The sequence below is a fragment of the Emydura macquarii genome, unplaced genomic scaffold, assembly GCF_026122565.2.
Source record: "Emydura macquarii macquarii isolate MOO-44397 ecotype Brisbane River unplaced genomic scaffold, CSIRO-AGI_Emac_v2 contig_1363, whole genome shotgun sequence".
NCBI lineage: Eukaryota > Metazoa > Chordata > Testudines > Chelidae > Emydura > Emydura macquarii.
In genome coordinates this window covers 21,992,416-22,019,242 of record NW_027131500.1, presented here as the reverse complement: position 1 = coordinate 22,019,242, position 26,827 = coordinate 21,992,416, and the positions used below count along the sequence as shown (strand labels likewise).

The following is a 26,827-nucleotide window of genomic DNA, read 5'->3' as shown; positions in this document are numbered from 1 at the left end:
TTATTTTTAATAATTTTGCATTTTCTCTTTTGATGAAACAACTAGTTTAGGACAAAAACATCAAAAGAAAATCTTCATTATTAATAAATGGTACAGCAACTTCTACCTATGTGCCAGATATGAAAATGGGCAGCATAGTAACTATAACATAAAACCTTTCTAACTAAATAACTTTAATAAATTACTTTGATTAATGAACATTTACTTGAAAATTAAACTGAGTGAGAAGCAAAAATTAGATATTTACATCTGAACAATAATCTGGAGTTGTAAAAACACATTTAAGTAATGTTTAAGATCTCAAAAATATTTAAACTGTGAGGTAAAGTAATTCAAAATTTGAAAGTGCAAATGATCCAAAGTTAGAAAAGTGCTACCCTTTCAGAACCAAAATGTAATTTGTCTTTAATGTTACTGCTTAGTAAGAAACTTAGCTGTATAATAAGAAACATGGTCCTCACTTCAGGGTTTTTTTCTGAAATGATCTTTCAAGCAGTACCAAAATAAAGAAGCGCTTACTCTATAGATCCTAAGTGAATAAAGAAAAAGACTACTACTTAGAATACAGAATGAGTGTATTACTATAGGAGATAGCTCTAAAGTAGCGGTTCTCAAACTGTGGGTTGGGACCCCAAAGTGGATCATGACCCCGTTTTAATAGGGTCGCCGGGGCCAGCATTAGACTCCCTGGGGCTGAAGCCTCATTAGACTCACCACTAGGGGCTGAAGCCAAAGTCCAAGGGCTTCAGCCCGGGACGGAGGGACTCTTGCTGCAGCTTCAATCCGACACGGGCAGGGTGTGTGTGTGTAGTAATTTTTGTTGTCAGAAGAGGGTCGTGGTGCAATTAAGTTTGAGAACTGCTGCTCTAAAAGGATATTACATTTTGTGCTCATGAGTTTAACATTAATAATCAAAAAGCATCTTCTTCCCACTGATCAGGCACTTTATCTGATAACATAGCACAAGTGAGAGATATCAAGAAGAGCTGCAAAAAAGCAGAGATTATTAGCAAAGGCCTTGGGAAATGAGGGCGAGGGGAAGAATAGGCAGCCCTGTAGGCACAGAGAGGTTATAGTAGAAAAATGGGTGCTGGGGTCAGAAAGGAAGAAGAAAAGAAAGATTGGGTATTCCAATATTGGAAAAGAGAAAGGTGTTGGGGAGTAGAGCTTATGTCCCAATAGGAAAATTGTAATTACCACTGGTGCAACCCTATTAGTGGTTGACAAGGCAGAATGGCAGATCTGTTGCCACAAGTGGAGCTGAAGTGTTGGATCATGGATCTTAATTTGTCAGTGGAGAAACTGCCTCTATTGTGCAAGATTAGATTACGTGGTGGTAAAAACACCTGTCTGTACTACAGCCTCCATTGGTGGCCCTAATTTTCCTAGTGTGGACAATGATAGAAAGACAGACATAGTATATGCAAGGATAAAAAAAATACTGCTGTGAGCAAATCAAGATGCTAAGTTACATTGAACAAGTTACATTGAATAGTGATTTTAGTTCCTAGAATGATATTTAATCATCAATGCATGTTGAACTCAAAGAGACTGAGTATCATCTTAATACATCAAACTTCAGCAAGTCCTGTAATACCCAAAGTTGCACTTGAACCTGCATTGTTTAAGAGGTAGCCCTATCTGTGCATGTTTTAATCTTAATTTGGATCAATTTCACATGTACTTTCTCTTAAAACAATACATCTGAATGGTTCTAGAATATGTTTCAATTTAAAAACTTTATAGCTTGTCCTGTAACTATTGCAAGTATTAATATTCTTGATTTCCATGACCCTAACATACACAGATCCAAGCTTACACCCAAAGGTGTTTCCAAAGGCCGTAACAGTACCTCACTAATAAAATGACTGACCCATTGTTAAGACAGGAACCTTGGCTGACTAAGTTCTTTTGCAACAGAATAAAAATCTTTAAGACAACCTGTAAAAGATGTTTTTAATTATGTATATGCCCTTTTTGCTTCTTCATAAAGAAAAAGGTTTTAAGTTTTTCCCTCAACAGAACTTATTCTTTCTGGTTTCTTTAAACCTAAGAAATATTAGGAAGGCCAAGTCTGGTGTTTCCTGGTCTTCCTGGAAGACCACTTAGCTTCTCTGAAGTGTACAGTGGGATTTCATATCTTAATTCAATATTTTCCATGAGGGTGTGAAGGTGTAGATGAGTGGGCCATGGACAGACTTTATCAATTGTTACCTTGATTCTCAGCTTCAATTTTTTAAAAAGGTCTCAATATGTTATGGTTGCCAAGAAAATATGCCCTGAGTGTCACCGATGCAGAGACTTTTGAGTTTGCAGAGAGCCTGAAATAATAGCTCTGAGGTGTGGACTACCCAATTCATTTCAGTGGTTGCTAACTCAGAAGACAATGATTTTACTTTAACATCAGCACTGTTCATTATTTCACTGCTCAGAGCATGTAAGAAAGAGAGAAAATGCAATATTAGGAAAACCAGCACCTGGGCTTCCCAACATTTGTGAGGGAAGAACTACCTGAAAGGGATCAGGGGAAAGGGTAGGACATAGAAGATGTATAAATTAAGATGCATAGGTCTTTAAAACCACATGGCACAATTACTGGGGGGGTGGATTTGAGTGATTGATTTTATTTTCCTGAAGGGCAGCTCAGTTTTCAAAAGTCTGAAAAACACTGCCTTAATAGAAGTGGTGGGGGAATTGACTCTTTAAGAAAGACACCACTTCTCCCAACTGTTCATTAGGCACTGGAGTTAAATAAGTTTTTATAAAAGAAATCATATAAAAATGTAAGTTTTAACAGCCTGCCTAACTAAAAATCAATCAGTTTTCAGTCTCTTGTGAAATGATAATTTCCTTAGTCCTTCAATCAGAGTCTTTTCAAGGCCTGAATATAAAAAAAAATTATGTAGGCCACCCCATACTGTATTTTTTCTTTACAAAATCCCCCCTACACAAATACTTATCTTTACAATGTATAGAGAAAGTCTAAAGCAAAAGAGTGAGGGACAAGTTGCCCGCCCGCCCCCCCCCCCCCCCCCCCAAATAAAAAACTTTTACTGCCTTGTATTGTAGCAAATTATCATTTTCAATAACAGTTCAATGTAAATTCTAGCTACATGCAGAGGACAAATGGTCATAAGCTATTTTAGTAAAGAAGTTGAGATAGATCTTACCAGCCTGTTTATGCGAACAAATTCTTCTGGGGTTTTGGCCCATGGTGGAAGTTCAACATCAGATACTACTGTTCCATCATCCATCACACCTAGATTGTAATTGTTGAGGTTGACAAACATCTCTGGGAGATAATAAAATTCAGGAATCAGCTCCTGTAGACAAAGGAAAACCAATGCCATGTTATAAATTCTAACATACAACAAACATACCTAGTCACATAAAGAATTAATGATTTGAGGGGCAGAGTGCAATAGGGAGAACACTAAACATTCATAGGTAGAAATCCTCTCTCATTACGTCACAAACATTTAAAGCCTCTTCTGAACTGGAAAGCCCTAATCAGGCTCTTAACACAATAGGGAGCATTTTTCAGGAAATATTTCACAAGATATTTTGTTGACTGTATACTGCTTTTGGTTGCAGGTTTATCTGACAAATATTGACAAATATATTAATATCTGACAAATATAGACATTTTTTTAAAACCATTTAAGTGAGGAACAAATTAAGTCCTCAAGGTGCAAAAAAAATTTGGCTGAAGCCTGAGGCAAAACTGCTGCTTTCAAATTTCATACCAATCCCCAATGTTTGAAAGATTAACAACTGTACAAAGTGTAATCATAACACTGCGAGCAAGCAATGCCTGCTATAATTATTAGAATGTTGCAAAATAGTTATTTATAACCCCATTCACTAGCACATGATATCTGAAACATTCGCCATTTGGGCTGACATTATCCATGCTCAAAAGTAAATTTTCTGTAAAGTTTGAAATCTATGGAGTTATAGATTAAAACTAGAGTAATGCAGCTGTGGATTGGGCCCTCTATCTTTTTTCATTTCAAAATCTTGCTAACTCAGTCCTGCAAAAAACAATCTCCAACCATCCAAAGGTGGCAAGTCAAAACTCCTGCTTCTAAGTATTCCACCACTCCAGTGGTTACAACAGTAGGAAATTTTCAGAAAAAAATTGTGTACACACAGCCAATGAAGTTTGAAGTTCTAAGCTTAATTGGAACAATTTTAGTATTAAGCGGCACTTCTTGTTTAAAAAAAACAAAACAAAGGAAATTTAAAGCACACAATGGAACATTAGGGGCACAGTTAAACACAAAATGTCAGAAAACATAAAAGTTAAGTTTCAACAGTATGGTTACTTTATTGCATATATTAGAGAGATAAGGTGGGTGAGGTAATATTCTTTATTGGACCAACTTCAGACCACTGAATATCTCTAATATCCTGGGACTAACATGGCTACAACAACGCTACAAACCTACTGCATATATGTAATATATATTTTCCCTTTTTAATTAAATGTGTAACTTAATATGTTGCTGTCTATTCTGTAATATATATACCACATAATACGTATACCACTTGGCCTAGTTAATGTTGCTATTAGAACCATAACTTTTTTTTTATTTCCAGACTTTTGTAATTTTAGCAGGGCAATCCAAACATTATATTTATTTAGAAAATGTCTATGTAGAAATTATGTATTTTTGCCTTTGATTTTTTTTAATGGGACATTAACATTCAGTCTTAGGAAACACAGCAAGTAAAGGTGATAATTTGATGTATTTAGAAAAATTTGAGCCGTTAAACTGGAGAATTCACTGCTTTGAATGGAACAGATCAATATTTGTAATTGCTTCAGGAAATTAATTTCATAGCAAGCGACTAGTGTAAAATTGGACTTTGGTTTAACAAGTGCAAACTGCATGCCATTTAAGCAGAAAAATACAGGCTGTTCAGTTGGCTTTTATGTGCAGTGGACCTATGTGTAGTTATGTCAGAGGCCCAAGTAGATCAGATTTGAAATCCAGTCTTGACATGGGTCAATGGATCAGTGGTCTCTCAGATACCCCCTCAGGGCTAGCTATGGCAAGAACAGCTTTCCAAACAGCTGAGTGAGATAGGGAGGTCATCAGATTGTGGACAAGGTCAGTCTGAAGTATCCAGAGCAAAGACAGGAAAGATCTAGCAGGAATTAAGCTATTATCACCTCCATCCTTGTGTGAAACACTACATGGCTTTGAATTATACATCTTTTTGTTTACAGTCACCTTAATTAACTAAGCTTGTATACCAAATGCTTGACAAGTACCTGATAATAAGAGGTTTGAAACCAGTTACTTGGACAAGTAAGGAAGGGGGTTGGAAGAAGATTAAATGAAAGAGTTCTAATACCAAAATTTCAACAATTTCATCCGCTTACATCTGCGATGTAGTCTCATATAAAGAAAGAAAGACTACTATTCATTCAACAGCAGAGAAACATACCAACTTATACCACAAACATGAGCACGTAGTATGATGCCGAATATTTTAAACATAAGCTCATCACATATGTTACTGATGACTTTTAATACTTAAAAACACAGCTACTCATTTGGTTCTTTCAAGATGAGAAAACATTTGGCTTTCTAGAATACACATGGCTTTCATTAAATTATGCAGAAATGCTATGCTGAAAGGTAGCAACTTAAAAACAATTAATTACTTCTGTTAATTTCCCCAATTAAAAAACCCTTTTATAGAAATGATTTAATCGCTTCAATAACTAGTTTTCAGGAAGATCTCTACTGTTTCCATCGTAAAGCTGTTTTTCCACATAAAAAGCAAATGTCTCAAATATCTGGGGCCTGATTCTGTTGCCCTGATCCATTGTTGTCATTTACACCAAGGCAAAGGGAGTGCAAAGTAGCTGTAAACTACTGTAAACATTCTGATTTGGTAGTACTTTAAACCCATTTTACAGTCATTTTGCATAGTGCAGGAGCAACAGAGAATCTGGCATTCTGTCTACAAAAAAGGAAAAGAAATAGACTTAATGATTTTTTTTCAGTTAAGTCCACAGTCTAAGCAAGTAAGTTTGTTTCTGGTTCCCCCTTTCCCTCCTCAGAGTTTCACAAGAATTCTTACCATATGGGCAACTTCCACACTAAACTGTAATAGCATTTTATTTATCTATTGAATAAAAATTACTGTAGTGCTGTTTGATGCTTCTTTTGTTTATAAGGTTTCACAGAGAACTGCAAACTTTTGTCTGATTATTTTCATGTGATAGCCCTAAACAGTCATCATGAAAATCACTTTAAGCGTTTTCTTTATCAAAATACTTTCATGGATTAGAAACACAGGAATAAAATAGTGAAATCATTTTTACTGAATATCAATTCTACAGGGTAGATTTTTGCCACTTCTACATTGAGTAGTATATCAATCCTTTTATAGTGCTATCGACGTCACTGAAACTGCTAAAAGAGTCAGGTGTTACTCAATATGAGTAAGGTGATGGAATCTAGCACACAGTATTTAACAGACTTTTCCATGATAGACTTCAGCCATTAGGGCTTATTGTGTCAGGAATTTTCATTTCAATGATTTCTTAATTCCATATATGTTAGCATACAACCTATTTTAACTACTGTCTTTTTCCAAATGGATAACACTAATTTCAAAGGAAACTTGCTTTTTTAATTTTGTTATTATGAAATAGCATCAATGAGGATTATCAGCTGAGCACTGGGAGTTGTTTTTAACATATGCTACAGAGCACAGAAAGACACACAGACATACAGAATGCAATCTGTTATATCTTATAGAAGCCTTGTTTTATTTTTTCCTTGATTTCTACATGATAAAGTGATATATTTTGAAAGAGAAACAGATGAACTGTAGAGGTATTTAGAACCAGTGATTCAAATCAGCAGCCAGAGAACACTTCAGAAGAGATCAAATTTGGAGCCTAAGCTATTTCACAGTCCCTTTAAAGGTCTTTCCATAACCTGCCAAAAACGCACTAATAAAAGCTAAAAATGCACACCAGAAGTCCAGTCCTGCACTCACATTGCCATGATGTGTTTCCTTTGCTACAGAACCAAAATGGTGCTCAAAAATGTGTTTATGAAGTTTATTTACCAAATCAGTCAAAATTTCATTCTTCATTACAGTTCATACAATTGGTTAAAATACCACTTTGGAATCATTATACAAAACATTGGGTTCTTCCACATCAATTGGCACTCCATCCTCTAAGTACCCACCATATCATATCTTGTCTGTTACATATCATGGAATCATAAAAATGTAAAGCTGGAAGGGATCTCCAGAGGTCTTTTAGTCCAGACCCCCTCTTCTTTCCCTATTCTGGCTTATGTTCTTTCCCCCTTTTTATTAATATTAATTGTGTTAAATATCTGGTCATAATTTATCTTTTTAGAGAAGACTGAAGCAAAATAGGAATTAAATACCTCAGTCATCTTATGTTATACGTTATTAGCTCTCTTTCCCTGCTAAGTAGCGGACCTACACTTTCCTTCATCTTGCTCTTGCTCCTAATGTACTTATAGAACGTCTTTGTATTACCTTTTATTTCCCTTGCTAGGTGTAACTCATTTTGTATCTTAGCCTTTTTTATTTTGGCTCTACATGCTTACACTATTCTTTTGTATTAGTCTTTAGCTATTTGTTCATGTTTCCACTTTTTGTAGGATCCTTTTTTGATTTTCAGACCATTAGAGAGCTCCTGAAGGAGCCATATTGGCTTCTTACTATTCTTCCTACCTTTCCTTTGCATTGGGTCCTTTGCATAAGTCTCAGCAGGTTTCCATTCAAATTCTTAATTTAATTAACAAACTAATGAACTTTGTCACTGGATTGCCATCCTGTTTAAAATTCTCTTTTATGTAGTGTGATTCTTTTTCTGAATAATTGCTATTTTTAACAAACTATATATTAACATATTCATTATGTTAATGAAAGGTATATGTACTTTAATAAATGGCTTACTATTCTTTTAATAAGTACTGGATGAAAATTTCCATTCAACTCTGATGTACTTAGATGATTATTTAGCAGTTAAACACTGCTAGCCAACACCAATTATATATGTATGCAAATATTTTTTCTATACTGTAGAACATACTGAGGATGCATGGGAAAATTATGTAATGGTAATCATTTATTAGGCAAAGAGGCAAAAATACAAAAACAGGCTCAATATAGAATTTCAGCCCTTTTCCCCATGTCATTTAAAAAGTGAACTAAATTAGTCATGGGAAAATAAAATGTGATAGCCCTTTTCGGAACCATGAAGCTTCCTATTCAGAGAGTCAAAGAAATACCCAAAGGGTATTTTACATGAAAATGAACATTTTTGGGGTTAAAATCCACAGACAAACTGCAGAAAAGATGATTCAATTAAAAGTGAAATCAGATTCTTATGTGCTTAATATGGGAGAGGGAAGATTAAAAGGTCAATTTTGCTAAAGGAGTTACCTCTCCCATTGGCTTGAAGTGGGCCCACATCACACGTGACTATATAACTAGCAGCCAACTGTACCCTAACAGCTTTATCTGACCCAGATAAATTTTTAAAAATGAATAAACTGTTACAAATATGTGAATGACGAGATCTCTTTTGGAAAGTATCATTTAGCAACAATGATCCATATAAAAGTGACTTAGGTGCATCGTTTCCTAGTACTCCTATGTCCTCATGCAAGTTTCCAGTCCCTTTCATCTTCTGATGGTCTCAGCCATCAGACCAAACTGGGAACAGCTGAAAGGACTTGGAACTTGCATGAGGAAATCCAGATGAATATAGGCTATCACATCCAGAAATCTAAGATAAGGTCAATGAGGCACTATAAGGATGGCTTAAGTTCTGCATAGCCTAATTTTTCATGTGCATATGGGATCAAGCAATGAGAGGCAGCAGGTCTCTGACCACATTGACTTAGAAGGCAAAGACCCTAGTGCAAAATCAAGGATAGCATCTGTGTGCACAAGTGTAAATGAATTATTTACTGTTGATGTCTAACACCTCCTGACTGAAATTCCACTCCCTAAAAATTAGGGTTTTCTGACAGACTATTTTTACCTCTAAGGCACACCACCAATGGCACTACCAAAACCTTGGCACAGCTGCTGGGGGCTGAACAAAAGCCAAGATGAAACAATGGGAATTTAACTTTAGTCTGGGTCTACATTTTCAGAAGGCATAGTATGCTACCTCAGTACTGATAATACTGTGGGCTAGATGGGTTTCTCCAAGTTTTATTATTAAATTATTAAAATATAGACAATGCATTGTAATGGATAAGCCTGTTTTGCTACAAGAAGATGTTCCCCAAGATTCTGAAAATGCAAAATACACCATCTAAAACCATTTTTAGATCAGCAGTAGGTTGTGATACAAAGATATGATGACAAAGGTAGGATAAGAACTTTAAAGACTTCTGCAACTAAAGCTGAGTGGCACTCCTTTAGATTTTGGCTATTTAGAGAAATTAAATCCCAGGACAGGTTTGTCAGTTGGTCTTGCAATGGCTCAGTCAGTGCCGCCAAGTGAACAGCATGTTGGATTATTATGAAGGGGTTATTAATCCATCTCTTTCTTCTGTGTAGGTTACCAGAAAGATAATCTCACACCAGGGTAATGGTTCAATGGTTCCCAAATGGCTCCTCAGGTCCCTCATTGCATGAAACAAGAACGAAGACAAGTTTCCCTTCTGTACTTGGGAAGACCAAGTTCTACGTTTTCTGATAGATCCGTCTCCCTGTCATGCATAAACAGAACACATTTTATTTTGCCTCCAGTGAGGAGTTCAAATCGTTTAGGTGCCCAAAAATGTCAGTAAATTAGGTTAAGCCTGCCAGCCAAGCTGAATTATTAGGTCACAGCAAGCAAAAGATTGCTGATCATTCAGCAAAGCCTGCACTTCTGCTCATACTTCGAAGAATTGAATGAGCTTTTTACCTCATGAGAGCCACCTTACTACAATGTGTAAGAGGAGTTGCTGCTGAAGTGAACAGGCACTGAAGAACAATGCAAAAAGTAAAAAAAAAAAATTCATCAGATGGCTTTTACTGAAGATCACTACTTCAAGAGCTTCATGAAGTTCCCAGAGCAAGTTTTCAGTTTTTTGGGGTTTTTTTTTAAGGCCTTGACAGTGTATAAAACAATGAGATCACAAGCTATTAGGTGCAGTGTTCTGGATACATGTGACCAAACTTCTACATTTTTACCTATCAATCTTTTCACCATTCGTGCAGTTTGCAATACATGGCTCCAACTAAACATGGAGTTCTTTGACTCAAACAATCATTCTCCTGTTGTGTTTCCAGGCAGATACAGAAGAGAAAGTCTTCCTCTATAAAATCAAAATATACCTCATAAACGGTGGAAGTTGTGTAGCACTCGAGATATTAGGTGGACTCATGAAGTTGAATTGCTAAGTATTAACTTCCTGGGTTTTGATAGTAGTAGTTGTCGGACATCCTCAGCCTAGTTACTAACATAGCATGAAATGCTGTTGTTTGCCAAAGGCATTGTTCCCAGTTTGATAGCTGGTTCAATCTCTGTACATTTTGAAATCATATCTATTGAACTGTGCCATACACTGCTGCATGATCCCATGGGATGTCTGAAGGTGCTCATGTTGACATGAGTTGTTGATTTTTCAAGGTTTCAACTTTATCTTTAATTGATGAACGTTTTCTAAGTATCCCACCAATGTGGAAGGCTTCATATATTCAGCAGAGAGCATTTCAGACACACTATATAATGTGGTTTTCAACCTGTGTAAAACCATTTTATATTTTCTTTTTTTTTCTTTTTGAGCCATCACTGGAACAACTTGCCATTGTTCTTTCATAAAACAATAAATAAATAATAATAATAATAATGTGGTCTTATATAGCACTTTTCACCCATAGACTTTAAAGAAAGTAAATATCACTATCCTCTTTGTACAGTTAGGGAAATTGAGGCACTGTGAGGTAAAAGCAGCTTGCTCAGTAGTAACACAGATATCAATAGTGATAGCAGAGTTGTGAATAATAAACGTTGGTTTTCTGGCTTCCTGTACAGTATCCAGCAGAACGAAACATAACAGCCATTATGTTAGTCAGTATCAGGGAAATGAATCCATTACCTCCAGAGCTAAGCCATGAGCTTCTACTGCTTAAGATAAAGGACTACATCCCCTAGTTAGCAGCTGTAACAGATTGAGGGCTTGTCTACACTTACATTGCAGCTGCACTGCTGTAACACTTAGTGAAGATGCTACAACTGTTCTGATGGGATAGTTTCTCCCATAAATGTAGGTACTCCACCTCCATGAGAGGTGGTAGCTCCATCAAAAGGATAAGCCCTCCTGTTGACATAGCACTGTCTATACTGGGGGTTAGTTCAGTATAACTACATCGCTAAGGGACATAGATTTTTCACACCCCTGAGCGATGTGGTTAGACTGACATAAGTTGGTAGTACAGACCAAGCCTTATTCTCTGTGAAACAAGCAGAGAGAGATGCATAACATGCACTGAACAGAGGGTTATACAAATTCTAGCAATTACTGAACTACCTATGCAATGCCATCATGGAAGTCTTGGTAGTGCCCATGGGCATTCGTGATTGTAACCAACACATCCAGTGTTTTAGTTCGGTGATATATTTTCTATGAGTTTGGCTACTTGCACTTTGTCTACCATAGTAATGATTTTTTAATGGGGCCTGTACTGTTTTGCGTAAGATACATCTAGACACATATACAGGTGCAGATTTAATACTATTATTTGCAGAGGTTCTAGCAGCTTGCTGTACCTGCTTACATCTTCTACTAGCTGTGATTCTCAGGTTACAGCACTATGGTTGTCTTAAAGGGATGTGCCATTACAGGGTTTCTGTTTTGTATCAATTTTGTATCAGTTTAAATCTACTGACATTTTCTTGCAAAAATGTTCATGTTTTTCACAGCCTCCAAAGAGAACCTTGAAAGTTCTCACTCCATTATTTCAAGTATGACTAAAGTTATAAATCTTCACCTGCTTATGGTCAGAGTTAGGAGTTTTGAGAGAGGGAGGGGTGGGTGGGAGGAGAAAGAGAGAGAGAGAGAGACACACACACACACAAAATATTTTTTTAGTCTGGACAGGGGTCCCCAGCTTTGAGTTTGAAAAACCCTGCAATAAGGTACCACAACAGACTCAGTGTGACAGTGAATTGCAGATTTGCTGGTGTCATTTGAACATGATACTTAAGACACTTGCTAAGAAGGCTGATGAACTGAAGGTCAGAAGCAAAAAGATGTAATTGCAAACTAGCTACTCTTTCTACTTGGCTAATAAACCTTGCAGGAGCTTAGAATTCTTCAGCATCTTTTGCAAACAGCTGAGCTGAGGTTCAAGTTTCTTTACTATGCTGAAAGCTCACATCAAAGCTGAGGAATTCAAGTGTGGTCTCTTTCTCACCCTCCCTCCCCAAATCCTGTATTAGAAAGAGAGAAATTTTAACAGATAAAACTGAGTGGAGGACATGGGCATGGGGCCATACTGTATACTTCCAATGGCTATCACTTCAATAATTTTATTGAAGTACTTATTTATAGTGAAATCATATTTATTTTCAGCCTCCTCCTACGCTTCCTGACCTATTGAAATAGTCTTTTGCCCATCAGGAACACTCCTGACCAGATGAAATACTGTCCATTTTAAATGTCAAATATGTTTTCTGTCCCCACTCCAAAAAAAATGTGTATCCATTTTCCAGCACCAATATATCTAGTGTAGATCATCCTTAAGAACCTGAGGCAGTCCATACCAGTTACAGCAGACAATGAGTAGTATTGTGCTCAAGCACAGAGAACTTTACCCATGAAAGTCAGGTTCAGAGTAACACTGTCCCAAACTATGCAATGCTGGTCAGTGTAACCTTGCAGCTAGCTCCCCAAGAAAGCATTTCTGTGCATGAGCATTAAGCTACTAAAAGTCTGCCTCAGCTGCCACTAGCCTGATTCAGGATAATGATGATGAATGAATTTCCTTCCCAAGATTCACAAAATGCTCTTACACCAGGTATGAATCCAGACACCCAAGTGCCATCATGATCTTACTTTGTCTTACACTACTATGATATGAGACAGAGGGTACAAGATTGGCTTCCATTTAAAACAAAAACACCACCCCAGCAGAGACACTGGAGTAGGACAGACAGTTCGATCTGCCCAGAAAGACTTTGGATTTCCCAAATTTTGTGTATAAATATAAAATGCTTGGTGTTTTTATACATATATTTTCCCTAGTACTCCACAACATGTATACAAGTCACCAAAGTTTAGGAGCCAGCTAACTATGTATCAACTCCATGCTTCCATGCATGAAATCAAATGCTTACCAAGCAAACCAAATTCAAGAAAGTACATTTTGGGATGTAGTTGTTAGAACAAAATTTCAGATATATTTTAAAATACATTTCTTCTGGTTTATGCGGGAGGTTGGGGGAGAGAGGGATGGAAGCTCCCTGAATACCTAGCAATTTCCAAGTGGCACTGGAGTTTGGTTACCTTATTCCAGCTTGCTCGCTCGCTCACTCTCTATAAAATCCAGGAGAAATACTATTTTTAAAATATCAAGAAAATCAAAGGAGGACTATCTATTTCAAAATACACACAAAGCACTCTCTCTCTTCTTCTCATGGTGTGTAGCAATGAATACATGTAAGGCACTGAGAACATTGTATGTGCATGGGCATCATCTATCCACAGGGTATTAATAATAATTATATTTATTAATTATTATTTATATTGTGGTAGCCCCTAGAAGCCCCAGTCATGGACCAGGACTCCATTGTGCCAGGTGCTGTACAAAAACAGAACAAAAACACTGTCTCTGCCCCCCCCCCCAAGAGCTTACAGTCTAAGTACTGTTCTGGAGTACGAGTAAAACCAAATTTGGGTGTGTTTCATAAACATGTATAAAGCAATGTGATTTAAAAAGTAATGAATAATAATGATTCATATTATCTTTCAGTCTTCAACAACTAGAAAAATTCAGTGTGGTACAATATAGAAAACTAAAGAAGATTGGTCATAATCTAATTATCTCTTTCACTCTCAACAGGTAACAGCTGATCAAGCATTGATTATCAAACAGACTGAAGTCATGCTATATTATGAATTTTCAAGATATATCAATTTATAACTATAGTGTAACTACAGAAACAAAAGACAACAAATCTTTTTCATACACACAGATGTACATCCACTCATTCGTAGAAGAAACATGGTTACAGGCAACCCTCATAAAAGGTAGCCTGCTGTATTTGACATCTGCATTGTGCAACTTAATGCAATCTCAAATCAAGAGCATTTCTCTCCCTAATGATTGCAGGACTATTCTTATTTGCTATTTTATACAGCAGCTCAAAATTATCTGCATTGACAGTCAAAGTGTAATTAACTGAGTCAAAGTTCATATCTGTCCAATACTTTAAAGGTAGTTTTACAAAACTAAATAGGTTTTTTATTCATCAGAACAGAATGCTCAGCTCTGGATAAAAAACATATGTTCAGCATTTTTAAAAAGCATTAGTGCTGAACTGATAAGTAAACAACAATGACAGAGTAGCTAGGCATTTGCAATTTGCACTTTCTTCCAACTTATCAACTAAATATTAATTTGCATTGCTTAAAGACAGAGAGGTAAGAAGGCAGGAACTAGGTAACAAGGATTAATTGCAATGTATCACCTCTTGAAATCAAAATTTGAAAGGTTCAGGCAAAGGTTATATTGCAATGCAAGATTAGTCTGCTGCTTTGATCACAAATCCCAAGGCTTTCATGGCGTAATGACAAGGATTGGTTGTGACCACACATATGCTTTAGTTTTCTTTATTGAAGTGTGATATCAACTGACACGAATTGCTCCAAAGCAAGCCTATGTGATTCTTTTGTGCAATTTCCAATGCCTCCAAACAAGTTACTAAGGCTACCAAATGACATTAGGGCAACAGATCAAAATAGTTCAATGCCAATGAATTATTTGTATATATTTTCAATGGAGAAGCTAACGTAATTCCCTCATTCTTAACTTTCTGTTTTATGGCTCTAAATGTTCAGTAACTTCTCAACCAGAAAGGAGAGTAAACCCCTTTTATTTTTTTGTTCTCTGAGATCTACATAAATATATTATGGTGCAGCATGATTTTCCTTGGTCTGAATCTTCCAAACTTTGAGTGGCTTCCCACTCCTCTAAGGACTTCACAGTAAGTCATCAATCTATGCTGTAATGTGCTGGGCTGTCTCACTAGCTCTGGAAGAACTGATGCCGCACCCTCACCTCAGGGGACAAATTACAGGGTGAACAGAAAACTGCCAAAATACCGAAATAAAGTAGTTTCTCTAGCCAACATGGGCTACAGTTCCTGGACGTTTTTCCCCTCACTCCCTCCAGGTAATTGCCCTGATCCAGGGATTCCTGCTGGAGCATCTTTATTCCCTGTAGTACACTCACCAAGCCATCTGCCTGGGAGCACCTAGGACTAAATCCACAGAAGGATTTAGGCGCCTACCTGCCGCTATAGGCATCTAAATACCACATACAGATCCTCTAATCCCCATTCAGTTGCTGTGACCTAAATCTTTATGTGCCTATATTCCCATGGTACAGCCCATTAGGTGCCTACAATTCTGGTGATGGGCATGCACAAAGCCAACTCAGTCCTTATGCCCAGTGCCTAACTTATGCCTAAGCCCTGGTGGGATCCACAAGCTAGGCATTCCCATGTCTATCTACCTGTGGGGTCCGACTTAGTAGGCATTCTTAGAGCATGCCTGCTGGACCAGGCTCCACACAAAACAAAGCCAGAGGTGGTAGTGGTGGTGATGGCGGCATGTTCTCCTGTTGAAGCTATTCCACTTTGTATAAATACTTACGTATGCAATGAAACAAGGATGTGAAGTTGGGTCACTCACATCCCAGGTGCCTGGATGGGTAGGCGGGTGGGCGAGAGAGAGTCAGTCAGTCAGTCACTTACTCACTCACTCACTCTTTCTTTTTCAATGACTAGTTATTCATACAACGTGGAACAGCTTCAACTAGAGAGACAGAGAGAGAGACCACCTTCCTGCCCAAAATACTTCATAGCCCACTGTTAAAGCACTGTCCTGGAAGATGAGAAAGCTGGGTTCAAGTCTGTGCTCTATATAAGGCAGAGTGGGGCTTGAACATATGTTTCTGGTTGAGTGCACAAGGCTATTGGGTAAAATACCTCCTCCTCCTTCACCGTTTTTTTGTGAGGCTCACCTGGCTTAAGTGCCTAACTCCAGGAGAGGAGTCTTCAGGGGAGGGAGGTGCCTCTGCAACTAACTTCCTCCCATAAGGCCCCACCCTATCTATTGGCTAGCTTAGGTAGCTCCCTATTCATCATGCTGCTTTTTATGAATCCCATTCTTGGGCACCTAAGTCTTCTCAGGCATTGTATAGGGAGCTCGGATGCCTACCTCAGTGCTGTAGATTCCACTAGGCAGCAGCAGGTCACCTAAAAGGTCACTCTACGGATCCAGGCTTTAGCAGCTGAGTAATTTCACCTGTTCCTACACCAGGGCCTAGTACAGAGTCTACCTGCTTTCCGGCAATTCATCTGTTCAAAGGAGCTCTAGCTGGCCTTTATAAGGACTCTTTAGGCTATGGCTTGACCTCTAGCCTAACAGTCTCAGAAGAAAGGCAACTTATCCATCACAGGTGAGGCTTTGCCCATCTCATCTTAAGGGGGCCAGATACCATGTGACAAGTGCACAAGAAACTTTTAAATCTAAAGGGATATGATTAATATTCCAGATGAATTCTGGGCTTAGCCTTTGACTTTGGTTAGAATCTCACACACAAAGCAGTGTAAGTAATGACTGTCTGAAAAAAGTTATATATTTTTAATAATGAAGTGATAGAAGATACTCCCCTTAATTACATACAATTTTTTGCTCCATCACAATCCTGTGAGTGTTTCCTTTTCAATGTGATTCAAATTATTTAATCAGCCTTGTGAATGAGGTATCAACACCATTTTATAGATGGAGAAACTGAGGCAGAAAAGGAAGAACTTGTTTATTGGACTGAATACGGTAAAAAACAAGATTACAAAACAATCTCACCCACAGTAAAATGAAGCTTACGTAAAGGAAGAGCACTTAAAAATTACTGTAGTATATTTAAATGTGCACAAGCCAATCATATTAAATGTCTTTGGGCATCATTTATAATTTGTGTAAAAGTTTTTTGTATGCTGTCTTCAGAAAGCACAAAGCATACGGGAAAAATAAACATTTTGGAGCTACTCAGAAGTTTATTAAACATTGAAAAACATTTTCTGTAGGTGCTGGGGCAAGAACACAATGTATGTTGCTATATGAAGAAATAAGTGGAAATTCTGCAAGGGCATTATCACTGTTTACTTAGTTGTTCTTTGTGGGTTTTTTTTTTTTTTTTTAATTATTCATCACTTCAGCTCTGTATAATTTGCACACAGGTATAATAATGAAAATAGTTCCTAAGAGAATATGGTATTTTCAATATGCACTGAGATACTTTGTTACCAGGGGACTGTTATAAGAATATAGATATAAAATGATCTGGCACCTACATTGTAGCACATGACAATGTCTCCTTACTAAGAACACTATCTTTTTAAAAATACTCAAGAAAAGGTAGAACCACTTCTCAAGTAAATTGTTTTGTTAAACATACCAGTTTAGGAAATAAAAACCTCAACACTTCTAGCAGCTAAGCATGTCACACAGGGGTTCAGAGAACAATAACTAAAACTATTAGAAACCTAATCAGCCCCACTTACAAGGAAAAATTAAGAAAGCTAAAAATGTATAGCGGGGCTAAAAGACAACAAAGGAGGAACTTGATCACCTATAAACATCTGAAGATTGTTGTTATTTGAATTGCATTAGCACCACAGGCCTCCACTGAGATCTAGTCCCCACTGTGCTTGGCACTGTAGCCTATAAGTATACAGAGTTGCTGCCTATAAGTATAGAGATAAGCTATAGGTATAAGGCATTAATGCAAAGGACCATAGGCATTTAGCATAAGAGTCTGAGGCCTATAAGCCTTAGCATAAGTTAGTTAACCAGAAGTGAGCTTAGGTCACAAGCTATCATACAGTATAATGCGTGATAAACTAAGGATGCTTAAAATACTGACAGGTAATAGCAAGAAATCAGTTGATTCCAGTGTGAGTATTTTAGGATAGGAACATCAACAGATATTCAATCGCAGGATGGCTATAGTAACCAACTGATATACATGCTAATAAGTTGAGGTCTTTAATATAGTATAACCTATAGGATAAGGACACACCAACATTATCAGGGCGAGGAGGTTTAGATATGAATAGACAAGACCAGAAATCCTTAAGAATATTGGTGGTGGCCATCAAACCCTATAACAGGGCTAACCACAGCCTAAACTACAGGGATCTTTTGGAATGCCAGAGATAAGATAGATCCTTCACGGACCACAACCTGTTTCACCACCTCTAGTTCGCAACAAGAATGGCATAAGTATACTGTTATGCTGCTGGATATTAAAACAATATTATCTTATTGCTATGAACTTGTTTGAGTTGGAATGTTCATGTGTTTAATAATTGTTAACAGAACAGAAGGTTTTTCCTAAGTGTGAGTGTTGCCACTGTTCACATAGAGCTTTCCAACTTAACAGTAACAACACTGGGCACAATCCTGGGACTAGACCCTACAAAATCTTAGAGTGTTAACCGGGAATTCTTAAATAATCAATATAATTAATACATAAAAATAGAGAAGGCTACAAGAGATAATCCCTGCTTCAAAGAGTTTACAATCCAAACAGACAAGACAAAGGGTAGATGGAAAACAGAAGCAGAGAAGTCAAGTGACTTATTCAAAGTCATGCAGTAGGTCAGTGACAAAGCCAGAGGATAGAACTCAGGTTTCTGGAATTCCAGTTCAGTGCCCTAATCCCTGGTCCACTCTGCTTCAAACATAGATAAAATGTATTTACTGTGATACAGAGATATAAATAGGAGGTAATATTAAAATTGGAACATACAAGCTATCAGAAAAGGCTTCCAGCCTGAGATACATAAGACTGTCAAGTAGCGTCCCAGGGAATGTGGTGAAAGCCCACCACTTGAGACATTTGAAATTAAACTGGACAATATATGAGAATATGTACTTCAGAAAACTTGCTTGCACTGGTGAGCAAATTGCCTGGATCAGTCTGGATATTTCTTGAGTACCATCACCATAATACATAGATGCTGAATACAGGATTTAAGAGACTCAACAAAGAAGTCACAGTTTGGAACACCTTCACTGTTCCTCTTTTGATAGAACTGTCATGTTTTAAGGGTCGTCCTAGGTGTGTGTATGTGTTGGGGAAGTCCAGAGGGAAACTAAGGAAGAGACAGAGACACTTTACATTCTTCCCTGTTAAGAGTACATCTCTTTGTAAAGGAATGAAATCAGGAAGGCCAAAGCACAATTGGAGTTGCAACTAGCAAGGGACGTGAAGGGGAACAAGAAGGGTTTCTACAGTTTGTTACCAACAAGAGGAAGATTAGGGAAAGTGTGGGCCCCTTACAGAATGGGGGGAGGCAACCTAGTGACAGAGGATGTGGAGAAAGCTGAGGTACTCAATGCCTTTTTTGCCTCTGTCTTCACAGACAAGGTCAGCTCCCAGACTACTGCACTGGGTGGCACAAAATGGGCAGGAGGTGAACATCCCGCAGTGCTGAAGGAACAGGTCCAAGACTATTTAGAAAGATTAGACATACACAAGTCCATGGGGCCAGATGCAATGCACCCAAGGGTGCTGAGGGAGTTGGCTAATGTGATTTCAGAGCCATTGGCTATTATCTTTGAAAGCTCGTGGCAATTGGGGGAGGTCCCTGATGACTGGAAAAAGGCAAATATAGTGCCCATCTTCAAGAAAGCGAGGAAAGAGGATCCAGGGAACTACAGACCGGTCAGCCTCACCTCAATCCCTGGAAAAATCATGGAGCAGGTCCTTAAGGAATCCATTTTAAGGCACTTGGAAGAGAGGAACATGATCAGGAACAGTCAACATGGATTCACGAAGGGAAAGCCATTCCTGACCAATCTGATTGCTTTCTATGATGAGGTGACTGGCTCTGGGGATGTGGGGAAAGCGGTGGACGTGATATACCTTGACTTTAGCAAAGCTTTTGATACAGTCTCTCTCAGTCTTCTCATCAGCAAGTTAAAGAAGCATGTGTTGGATGAATGGACTATAAAAGGGATAGAGAACTGGCTAGAGCATAGGGCTCAACGAGTAGTGATCAATGGCTCCATGTCTAGCTGACAGCCAGTCACAAGCGGAGTGCCCCAGGGGGTCAGTGCTGGGGCCAGTTTTGTACAACATCTTCATTAATGATCTAGAGGATGGGGTAGATTGCACCCTCAGCAAGTTTGCAGATGACACTAAGCGAGGAGAAGTGGTAGATACCCTGGACAGTAGGGATAGACTACAGAAAGACCTAAACAAACTGGAGGATTGGGCCAAAAGAAATCTGATGAGGTTCAACAAGGACAAGTGCAGAGTCCTGCACTTTGGATGGAAGAATCCCATGCATAGCTACAGACTGGGGACCGATGAGGTAGGCAGCAGTTCTGCAGAAAAGGACCTGGGTGTTACAGTGGATAAGAAGCAGGATATGAGTCAGCAGTGTGCCCTGGTTGTCAAGAAGGCTAATAGCATATTGGGCTGCATTAGTAGGAGCATTGCCAGCAGATCGCGGAAAGTGATTATTCCCCTCTATTCAGCATTGGTGAGGCCGCATTTGGAGTATTGTGTCCAGTTTTGGGCCCCCCATTACAAAAAGGATGTGGAGAAGCTGGAGAGAGTCCAGCGGAGGGCAACAAAAATGATTAGGGGGCTGGAGCACAAGACTTATGAGGAGACGCTGAGGGAACTAGGCTTGTTTAGTCTGCAGAAGAGAAGAATGAGGTGGGATTTGATAGCAGCCTTTAACTACCTGAAAGGGGTTCCACGGAGGATGGAGCTAGGCTGTTCTCAATGGTAGTAGATGACACAACAAGGAGCAACAGTCTCAAACTGCAGTGGGGAGATCAAGATTGGATATTAGGAAAAAGTTTTTCACTAGGAGGGTGGTGAAGCACTGGAATGGGTTACCTAGGGAGGTGGTGGAATCTCCATCTTTAGAGATTTTTAAGCTGCAGTTTGACAAAACCCTCACTGGGATTATTTAGCTGAGGTTAGTCCTGCTTTGAACAGGGAGTTGGACTAGATGACCTCCTGAAGTCCCTTCCAACTCTATGATTCTATAATTTCCATCACTAAAACTTACACCTTCAGCTGAGGAAATGCCCTGCCCTGACAAATGAAAGCTTATCCCTGGGCTGTCAGACAGAATGTGACCAAATGATATAAGCATTACTGGCAGATTGAGAAAGGAAAGGTGGTCGCTAACGGGAGGAAGATTGAGGTTTCTGAAAGCCAGGACCAGGTCTCTGAGGGGCATTTGATGTGGTTTAGGAAGCACATATATAGAGTACGGTGTACTAATGAGATATGCTATTACTGACTTGTCCAACTCAGAAAGGAGCTACAGCAAGCTGGACTAGCCTGAGCTTTTGAGTGGCCTTTTTATTCAGCCTCAGGTACAAAGAATTGCAGTAGTCTAGTATAGAGGTGACAAAAACTAGGAAAACTGTGACTATGTCTTCATCCAACAGGAAGAACTGCAGTCTTCTAGCTAACCAAAGATGTAAAAAGGCATTTCTCATCACTGCTATGGGTGCATCAGTGAGTTTAACAGAACTCAGACTGCACAAATCTTGACAGAGAGAGACCAGATACCCTTGGTAAAGAAGCAGTCATTTTTTCAGTCATTTCTTCTAAGTACTTCCCTCTTGCTATTAGCATAATCTCTGCCTTTCCAGGATAAAAGTTTGGGCCAGCTACTTTTCATACACACATTCATTTCTTTCAGGCATTGAGTATCTTGGTGACAATATTATCAGATTCAGAGAAGAAAAATAAAAACTGGGTGTCATGACATAAGGCTTGTCTACACTTGCGCTTATGCCAACAAAACTTTTGTCACTCAAGGGTGTGAAAAAACACCCTGCTGAACAAAAGTTTTACCGGCATAAGCATGAGTATAGACAGCGTTATGTCAGCAGGAGAGTTCTCCTGCAGAGATAGTTACCGCTGCTCATTTAGATGGTTTTATTATGTTGCGGTAAGAGCTCTCTCCAGCTGACATAACATGGCTACACTCGCACTTATGCTGGTAAAACTTATGTCACTCAGCAGGGTGTTTTTTCAGACCCCTGAGCAACAAAAGTTTTACCAGCAAAAGTGCAAAGTAGAGAAGCCCATAGTAATGGTATTTACATTCATGATTTCCCTGAGAAGTCTAATATAGATGCCAAAATTGAAAGGAGTGAGTTCAACTCTCATGGGACTGCAAGTGAGAACTTTTCTGTGCATGGATAGATGTCATCACAACCCCATGAGAACCTAGCCAAAAAGGGAAGAACAGAGCAAGCTCAACTTTATCAAAGGCTGTTTATAGATCTAAAAGTATAAGACTGGATATTTGTTCATTGTCCGGGTGAGACAGTCTACTAAAAGGAACAGCATGATTTTCACACCATATCAAGGTCTGAAGTCTGATTTGGCTAGGTCAAGAATACTGGAATTCAAGTGCTGCTAAAACTGGTTTGCCACATCTTTCTCAATAATAGTATTTGGGACAGATTACGTAGGAGGTCTTTTTCTTTTCTAAATTCTGCATATCTATGAACTATGAAGTCAACGACTGAATAGACACCTATATTTATTTTATCATTTGATACTCTAAGGGCTGATCCCTCCAAAAGAAGGTGGGGATGGAACTTGATTGGACAATATGAGGAAATCAGTACAGTTTCGGGGGGATAGATGACTTCAATTCCCATTGTTCTTAAATCTATTGATACCTCTCAAATTTTTTTCTACAAAAATTTAAAAATAATGAACATTTCCAGAGATAGTAAAAGCTGATGAGGTATATGATTCAAAATATCCTACTTCTTATTAGCTGAACACCCATCTCTCAGGAAGCTTTGAGAATTACAAAGGTCTCTGGGAACAGTTTAATAGTTAGGATTGTATCCTAAAATCAGCTTAAAATTGGGAATGAATTCCTGCTTTTCTCTAAAGGCAGGTGGCCAATTGGTGTGAAATTTCACATGGGGTTAGTTTTTATGCCCTTTGAATTTTCTGTGTAGTTTTTGTTTGCTTTCTCTTCATACATTTTTAATAGGATGTTTTTGAATTTGGGTTGTGGTTGAAATATTTCCATAGCAATCTTACTTTTCATTGCTGAATGGTTTATTTAAAAAACATTATCTACACAAAAATTAGTAGAGGTCTGAATTGGGAGTAGTATTGGTGTAGTGAGTAGTTTAAAGACATTGGATGTAGGATCAATTCTAGCTGAAAAGTAGCTACATTTTTAAGACAGATTGTACCCTACAACGGCAAAGGATTCATACACAGCAGCTCACAATTAAAATCTCCATCAGTTGCATTTCAAATCCCACACAGATCCACTCTCAGTCACCCTGACCCATCTCCGCTTAACCATTTAGTGGAACAAACCAGGAAATTAATACACAAAAAAGTGTCATTGTGAAGCAGTTAGGTTTGCTACGTATATAACATATCTCACACAAAATTAAGTGAAAAGTGAAACCACTTAACAATACACTCTATTCCTCCACTCACAAAGCATAGACTTCACTATTATCACAACTACCACCCCAGGCTCCTTATCCCAATCTGCTCCCCTTCTCTAGTCCACGCCACACCCTTCACAAATCCATCTCTTGTATCCTTTGCATTTGAATTAGGCAGCATGCGCCTCCATCTTGCCTGGGCCTAGGAGGGCAGAAAGGGTGTCACTGAAAGCACCGGAGAGAGTAATTCTAGTCTCAGTTCAGGTGTCCGGACCTGGCTGAGCCCACAGCTGCAGTTGCGGTTCTGAGCCCCAGGCTGGAGCATGCTCAGTGCAGACTCAATCTTTGGGGAATTTAAATGACAAAATATAAAGTGTGAAAGGTGATTTTTCAGAGGCTTATAACTCGACCAAATTTGGGTGGATTTTCATGGGGGTGACAAAAGGTACATCCCTGACACAAAGTTCCTGTTCCAAAGCAGGGGGACACCATGGCATTTCAAAGAAAAGGTCACCACATTTTTTTTTTAACAGGAGCAAAACAACATTTTTTCCTCACCCTCTTCTCTGAAATGGCTGAATTGATTTTGGCTGCACTTTTCCAAAGAAATTCAACCAGATGCAGACACCCAGCATGAAAAATTTCAGCCCAAAGGATTAAAATTTGGCAAAGTTAGAAAGAAATGAAAACAAAGACTAATAATGGAAGCATCAGACAACCTAAGTAGGCGGTACTTACAAGTCCCGCCTATACAAAAAAATGTTTGCAGTAGTGTTGTAGCTGTGATGGTCTGAGAAGAATAGCGAGACAAGATTAGAGAGTTTATTGAACCAACTTCTGTTGGTGAGATAGACAAGCTTTCAAGCTACACAGAGTTCTTCTTCAGGTCTGCTCTTAAAATATATAATATAGTGCAGTATATAGTGCTTTCATAAATCCTAAAAACAATATTTTACCTTGATATCAGAAGTGTCACGCTGGCTGTTGCGCCATGCTCTTGAAACTGATGAAAAAGTTCTATCCGCATGGTCAAACTTCCCACCTTGCACATGTAGGAAAAATGTTGTAAAGGGCTCCTATGGAAGAAAAAAAACAACGAAGGGATACTTTTTTTTTAAAGAAATGTGATAAAAATGGCAATTGCCATGTCTAAAGTTTGTGGTTATTCTTTACTTCATTTCCGGGTGGAGAGGTGGTTAACTGAGGCAGGTTAATTCTGGTACCTAACCCTCCCCGCGAGCAATGCTTCAGAAATGCTTGTTTTTGTGTATGAGTAACCCTTTATTCTACTCTACTGCGCTCACTGTAAAGTAAGACAAATAGATGCTTGTAAACATGGAAAGGAAATATTTACAGATCAGTTGTGACATGAATTGCCTTTAAACACATTGAGGAAAAAAAGCTGAATGTTTTTATCATCTGGGAGCTTGGGTGGGTTATTTTGTTTGTTTGTTTGTTTTAAATAAAGTGTTTCCAAAAATAATTACATGGCTTAATTAGTTAAGATTTTTTTCTTCTGTTCAAGTTTATCTATTAATATAAATAAGAAATATTTAATACAAGTAATTTTACCATTGTTATGTCTTAATATGTAATTTATGATTTAGAAAAGAAAAATGAAAGATTTAAAAGCCTCCTCTTAGTTAAAGAACACTTAAGTACATATTAGTGGGTAATTGCTTGAAATTAGCTAAGCACTATAAATTACTTCGAGGATTTATGTATACTTGTACCATTCTAACGAGCTTTAATTAATGATGTGCTGCTAATGCTTTCCCAAAGAAATTACTTTCTAGAAGATAAATCACCTTTCAATTTTACAGAAACATGCACTGCTTAACCAATATGTTATCAATACATAGCATCCACAATGCTACCTGTATATTTGCTACTTGCAGCATCATTTAAAACAAATATGACAATGTATAATCTTATGAGCATCTTAAGACAGCTCATTTTAACTTTTAGGGATGAAAATTAAATACGTTTATAAAAAATTTTCAGAGTATACCTCATACAAATAATCATGTGAGGAAGAGAAGTTAAGCCTATTTAAAATAATACAATGAGGTCTATCTGAAAAAGCATATTTTAAGGGAAGAATCTTTTATACTGATTTGAGAAGGCTACCCCATAAAAATTAAAACATGATGTTAAGAGTTTGGAACAGATTTTATCCTTGGAAATTGAAAGAAGTTGCTGATTACGATCAATTATTTCAAAATCTCAATTGCCTTATATGCTGTTGGGTTTTAATTTACTCATGGTTTTTGATTATTTGTTACTTTCATTATTAGTTAAAAGAAAACATATTTGTAAGGACTGTACTTACAATTCTCAACAACCAAGTGAGTGCAAAACTTGCAGTTGAGTAATGAGTGCCATAGTGAAACTTTGGAACCTGGTCATCTTCCCATGATTCATATCGTTCTGCGAAGAATGCTGCTCTCTTTGGGTTTAGAGCACCAATAGGCTAAAAGAAAGAAGACAATCATCAAATCACAATCATAACCAGCTTTCAGCATTTTTGCAAATAGAATTATTAGCATGTCTGCAAATATGTTGTCTAGGTTTGTTTTCTGCAAAAGCAGACAGAGTCAGTACGTGGGTGAAGAGAGATTTGGATTTCAAACTTGGATAACATATACACAGAGGTGATGGAAGAAGCTGCTACTTTCCACCAGTACAGTCTAGTTTCAGTTGAACACTGGTTGTCATTAACAAGCATTTTACAGCAGACATTATTACACAAAGTGGGTGCTGGTTGCGTGACATTTTGTTGACTATTGAATGAGTTGTGAGCAACAGCCAGAAACATGGGTTTGGACCTTGATGTTTTACGAAACACATCAGGCAGCCCAACAGTGTGAGGGAATGTCAACAGTGTAGCTGGAATGTTAATATTAGTGCTAGTGTTTGATTTTTTTGTTTGTTTGATTTCTTGTTGTTGGTGCTGTTTGTTTTTTTAAAAAATGCTAATCAATCCCAAGAGAAATTATACCTAAAGGATAAACTATGTCTGCATTTAATGTAGGAAAAAGAAGAAAGAATTAGTAAGAGAAATTAGTGAAACAGACAAATTATATCAGAAAGTATTGATACCAAAA

At 38.0% G+C, this 26,827-nt stretch overlaps 1 protein-coding gene across 8 annotated transcripts in view; it reads right to left on the bottom strand.

The window, feature by feature from the left end:
* The window catches only part of LRBA (LPS responsive beige-like anchor protein), a 576,880-nt gene that overhangs the window by 135,141 nt on the left and 414,912 nt on the right, over positions 1-26,827 (bottom strand). For all 8 annotated transcript variants that reach the window (XM_067551903.1, XM_067551904.1, XM_067551906.1 and 5 more), the window contains 3 exons: positions 26,053-26,193; positions 24,677-24,796; positions 3,171-3,323 (listed from right to left, as the gene is read on the bottom strand). In XM_067551903.1, the coding sequence (XP_067408004.1) occupies positions 3,171-3,323; positions 24,677-24,796; positions 26,053-26,193 (414 nt within the window). The remainder of the gene's footprint in view (positions 1-3,170; positions 3,324-24,676; positions 24,797-26,052; positions 26,194-26,827) is intronic.